At 60.3% G+C, this 5,381-nt stretch overlaps 1 protein-coding gene across 1 annotated transcript in view; it reads right to left on the bottom strand.

The window, feature by feature from the left end:
• CHRD (chordin) overlaps positions 1-3,096 on the bottom strand; it is a 12,328-nt gene extending 9,232 nt beyond the window's left edge. The window contains exons 1-7 of the mRNA XM_069089346.1: positions 2,715-3,096; positions 2,384-2,487; positions 1,846-1,975; positions 1,430-1,558; positions 1,160-1,259; positions 865-952; positions 305-446 (exon numbers count right to left, since the gene is read on the bottom strand). Of these exons, the coding sequence (XP_068945447.1) occupies positions 305-446; positions 865-952; positions 1,160-1,259; positions 1,430-1,558; positions 1,846-1,975; positions 2,384-2,487; positions 2,715-3,024 (1,003 nt within the window). The 5' untranslated portion in view covers positions 3,025-3,096. The remainder of the gene's footprint in view (positions 1-304; positions 447-864; positions 953-1,159; positions 1,260-1,429; positions 1,559-1,845; positions 1,976-2,383; positions 2,488-2,714) is intronic.
• Positions 3,097-5,381: the final 2,285 nt, after the last annotated feature.

The raw sequence follows: 5,381 nt of genomic DNA, 5'->3' as shown, positions 1-5,381 counted from the left end.
TGGATGGATGGATGGATGGATGGATGGATGGATGGATGGATGGATGGATGGATGGATGGATGAACAAATAATGCATTTATTGTGTGCCATACACTGCACAGAGAGATGAGGATACAAATACACAAAGCAAAATGGCCCTTCCCTCAAGAAGCTTACATTCTAATAGGGGCAAATAACACAGAGAGGGGTGTTTTGCTCAGGGGAGTAAGAGGAATCATGAGTAGGGGTCATGAAGCAATGAAGTTCTCCATGCCAGGTCTCAGTGTCTCACAGGTTCCCCTCCCGCCCCTCCCCCAGTCCTCACCTGCAGCCAATGCCCGGTGTCGGATCAGGGGCCCCCAGACCTCACCTGAGGGGTGAGTGGGTGTGACCAGCACCACGTGGAGCTGCTCAGCCCGAAGGAGGCGAAGGGAGAGCCGGGGCAGTGCCCGCCACATCCCACAGACCTGTAGTAAACAGAAAGAGAACGAGAGATAAATAAACAGCGCCCAAAACAAGAAGACCTAGGTGGGGCCCAGGCACAAGGAGATGAACATAATCCCCCAAGAGGACTGCTAGGAAAGAGCCCTGAATTTAGATTCATAAACCTGAATGAGAGTTCAGTCCCAGCTTAACTACCTAGGTCGTTCCTTTCTCCAACCTTCGGCTTCCTTAGCTATGAAATGTAAGGGTTGGACTAGATGGTCTGGAAGGGATCTAGGATCCTCTGACTTGATAATCAAATGGACGAGGTCTTCTTGGCACCAATCAAACATTCCCAGTCCTCTCCCGACTTCCACCCCACCTTAGTCCTGCAGCCTGGCCCAGGAAGCAGGCAGGTAGGGGAGGGACAGGACAGCGTCCAGGTCTGGGGAAAGGTCTCACCAAACCATCCTGGGCTTGGGGAGCAGGGTGCTCGAACAGGATGCTACCACTTGGGTCTGTGAATCGAACTCGGGTGACACGGTCCAGACTGCAGAGTGGAAGGAAAGGAGTAGGGAGACCGGGACCAGGGCAAGGAGTGCCTAGGGTGTCCCTTGCCCCTTTGCCAATTCCTCTATGCCCTTTCCCTAGGCTCCCGTTCGGCTCCCCGGACCCGCACTGCCTTTCCCTCCGGCACCACCACACCAGGACAATCTAGTACCCTAGTTTCGCTGGACTCTGCTCCCTCCCAGCTCACCCTTGGTAGGAGATGGAGAAACGAAGTGTGGAGCGCAGCAACAGCACACGGGTTCTGGCTACTGCCTGCGACCCTCTGCCAGTCAGCAGTGCAACAAAGTCTACAGGGAGAGAAGAGCCCTGAGCCCTGCTCAGGAACACCGCTTCTCCAGCCCCCCACCCCCCGCCCCATGCCGTGTGCCTGCCCGCACACATCCTCCCGACAGGCGCCCCTGAGCGTGCCAGTTCCTTGCCCATGTGCCCATCCTCCCTACCCCTACCCCTCCTGTACCCGTGTGACCATCCTCTCGGGCCCTCTTCTCAGCTCCAGGATCCCCGCGGCTGCTGTAGCTGCGATGCTCTGGGTCCCGAGGATACTCGAAGGCGGAAGCTGTGTGCTGCTTTTCGGGAGGGGCCCGTTCTGGTCAGTAGCAGAGGAGGATGGAAGAGAAAGAATCCAAAAAGCTTCAGCCCAGCCACTAACAGCGGAGAGGCACGGGGGGGGGGTATCCGCCGAGGTAGTCCACAAAATGTGCCCTGGAGGCCCTGGGACCACCTCCTCCCCCAACCTCTCAAGGGCTGCTACCCCGACAGGGGTATAGGTGGGCCCTGGCCCCCCCAGGAAGCCAGCGAGCAGAAGGGGCGGGGGGATAAAACAAAGCACTGGGGGGATGGGGGCGGAGCCCGGGCCTCGGAGGCGGGCCTTACCAGGGGGGCAAGTCTGACAGCAGTGACCCGGCAGCTGGCGCGGCTGCCCGCAGTTCGGCACCGGACACTCGGGTTTGATGTTCTTGCAGCTCACCCGTCCTGGCCCCCTGCCCCGGCGACCCCACGAGGGCTGCGGCCAAAGTGGAGACAGAAAGGGAAAGCGATCAGGCTGGGGATGGGGGGCAGTCCAGAGACTAGAGAGTCCGCTTGGGGTATTGGGGGCAAGATAGGGGTGGCCTTCCTTCAAGCGTCAGGGACAGGGGGGAAAACAGACAGGGAGGTAGGGAATTACGGAGGTTCAGCGGAGACCAACCGAAGGAACCTGGACACCCGCCCTCTCCCATGCTCCCCACATATCCGCCGAGGTAGTCCACAAAATGTGCCCTGGAGGACTGGGACCTCCCCCACCCCACTCCATCACCACCACCACATCTCGGCTCCCGGCAGTCCGAGGTCCTCCAAATCATGGTACCCAAACTGTGGCTTCTCAGACCCTTGCCCAGCAATGAGGGCCCCTCGTGCACCAGGAGCCACTCACCAGCTCGCAGGCGCACAGCACGCAGCGCATCACCCCAAAAGGTTCCCCCAGGTCCGGGTGCCAAGTCTCCTCCAGGGCATAGAGCTTTCCCCCGAAGGAACAGCCTGCAAGATGGGCATGCAGCTGGCAGCAGCTACCTGCCTGCCCATCTGCCTCCTGCCTCTGAAGCTATTCCCTCCCTGGAGCCGGCCAGCTGACGTCCTCTCGCCCCTCCGAGCTCTCGCTCTCCTCGCCTCGCCTCGCCTCGATTCGCCTCGCCTCGTGCCAGACGTGCCCCCCAGTGCCGTGCCCGCAGCAGCGTCGGGCACCTGCGCCACCCATGGCCACTTACCTGCCGAACCCCGGGCGGGCAGCGGCTCTTTCTCGGGCCGGATGGGCAGCTGGGGGAGCTCGGGGCCGGAGCCGCGGGCTGCCCGGGACCCCATCACCAGGAGCCCGAAAAGCAGAAACTGAGCCGGCGGGCCCGGGAGGCTCCGCATGACGAGGGCCGGCGAGGGCAGGCAGCCCTGGGCCGGGCCGGGTGGGGCGGGCGACCCGAGGCGAGGAGGTCGGGCGGGCCGGCCGGCCGGGGACTTTCCGAGGCCGGGCCGGGGACAGGGCTGGGCCGAGCTGAGCGGGGGATTGCGATGCTGGCCGGGCATTACAGCGGCGGCCGGCCGGGCGGGACAGGGCTGGCAGACGGTGCCTAGACGCGGGCTCCAGGCGCCTCCGCTGCCCGGGGACGGCGGCTCCGGCCCCAACCCCGGCCCGGGCCCGTTTTATGCCCGGCGCCCAGGGCCCCGGCCGGGGGCCTCCTCGTCAGCAAACGGGGCGGCGGCGGCGGCAGCGGCGACACTGTGAGGGGCCGGGCCGAGCCCAGCCCGGGGGGTCCGGCCCTGCAGACGCGGCCCTCTAGAGCTGGGGGAGGGGAGGGGCAGAGCGGGAGGGAGGGGCTGGAGGGGGGCCAGGGGAGGGAATGTCCCTACGCGGGGGCGGGGCGGGAGCCCCCCATAGCCCCCCCCCCTCCAGGGGCCGCCACCTGGGGCGGGGGGGGGGGGGGGGGGGGCGGGGGGGGGGGGGCCGGGGGGGGGAGAGCGCGCGGCGGGGGGGGGGGGGGGGGCCCCCCGGCAATGGGGTATAGGGATCCATCTTGCCCTAGGGGAGGGTGGGGGGGGGGAGGCGGGCGAAGCCAGAGACGCACCGACCATTAGCTAGGTGCCGGGGACACCCTTTTGAGGGGATACAAATGGGAGGGCCTTCTATGTCTCAGACATCCCGGGGAGAGCACTGGGGCTGCCAGCTCAAGTGGGGTTATCCCTAGAGAAGGAGCACAGTTCAGAGGCCAGGCGCTCAGGGACAGCCCTTCGGAGGAAGCAAAGGGAAGACCCCCAGCACCTGTCTCTTGCCCGGAGATTTCAGCTCCTTTACTCAGACTCCAGTTACAACCGCTACCCTCCCCCATTCTATTCCTGCTTCTTCCCAGCTCTGCTCCCGCTACAGACACACGCCACACCCGGATCCATCTGCCTTGCCCTCGATCCAGCCTCTTCTCTGGATACTTTCTGCTCCCCAAACTCTGGGGAGCACTGGCGGCTTTTCTCAGCAGCAGCCTAACCCGCTTGCCCCGCTCGGGTTCAGTATCTCTCAGAGAACATCTCTGCCGAAGGCCAAACTTGGCCCGCTCTCCGCCTCCTGTCCTCCCAGCTCCTTGGGCTCTGTCTCTGTCAGAACCTCCCATCTTGACTTTTCTGTTTGCCTCCCTGCTCACCACCTGCATTCACACACACACATACACACCACACACACACACACACACACACACACACACCACACACACATACACACACACACACCACTACCTCAGCTCACAGCCACCCCTCCCTTCCTAATCTGAAAAGACATCTTGTCTGGCTAGACTGGAAAATTCCATGGTTTAGGCCTTGCTCCTGAGGAGACAACATTAACGGGAGAGAAGAGCTGAGGGACAAGCACAGTGAAGGAGGCCAAGGGGAAATCGGTGTTCAAGGAGCAGTGGCGTGTTGGTAAATGTTTAACAACCAGCTCTCCAGAATATAACTACTAGACCTCTTAAGTTTTTAAAGTGCATTAGTAACATTTTATCCATCGCTTTCTTAAGTCTGGATAATCAACAGAATAACAAATCAAGGCCACGTTTGTAGTACTGGCCTACTACTGAGATGTACGTGCTCACGCTGAAAATTTAACACCCAACTCTCTGGAGCTTGGGGCTCTGTGGCACACCACGCCCCAGTTGTTCTCGAACAGGGGAGGCTCGCCAGCAGCCTTTCCCAGTGTAAGTACACACAGACCTAGTTACCATCACGTCAGGAAGCTCATTATGTCACACACTATGCTGAGCACTGGAGATGGGTAACGGGAAGCAAACATGGTCCCTGCCCTAAAGGAGCTTACATTCTAATGGGGAGACAACCTGAAACCTCAGTACATACGGGATGTACACCAAACTGGGGCCAGCTATGTCAGAGGGGAAGGCACATGGGGCAAGAGGAGGCAGAACCAGCAAGAGAAGAGGGAGAAGGGGACAGAGAAGAGACAGAGGAAGGACAAAGAAGGTGGAATCTCAGTGGCCCAAAGCAACCAACACATCAAAGCTCACATACCTTTTCCCTCCCAACCTACTGTGCCCCCAAACACATCTGCACTGCTTTCCCTCAGCACTGTCTCCTAACAGGATCATTGTCTAATACAAGGAGCCTCCAACTGGTGGAGACTGTAAAAAAAAAAAAGAGAGAAATGAGGAATAGTGGAGGGGTTCTGGGAAGCCAGTACACAGAAAGTATCAGGGAACAAGGCATCCTATCAAAGGAGGTCATTAACAAATGTCATTCATGGGGAAGAGATAGCATGAGGTGGGTCAAGAGAGACAGACAGAGAGGAGAGATAAAGACAGAGACAGAAAAAAAGAAAGGGAGAGAGAGGAGAGACAGGAAGGAGAGAGAGAGAGAGAGAGAGAGAGAGAGAGAGAGAGAGAGAGAGA

Source organism: Petaurus breviceps, unplaced genomic scaffold (assembly GCF_028583685.1).
Source record: "Petaurus breviceps papuanus isolate PSGF00001 unplaced genomic scaffold, PetGlider_PUasm1.0 186, whole genome shotgun sequence".
NCBI lineage: Eukaryota > Metazoa > Chordata > Mammalia > Diprotodontia > Petauridae > Petaurus > Petaurus breviceps.
This window is presented reverse-complemented; position numbering and strand designations above follow the sequence as displayed.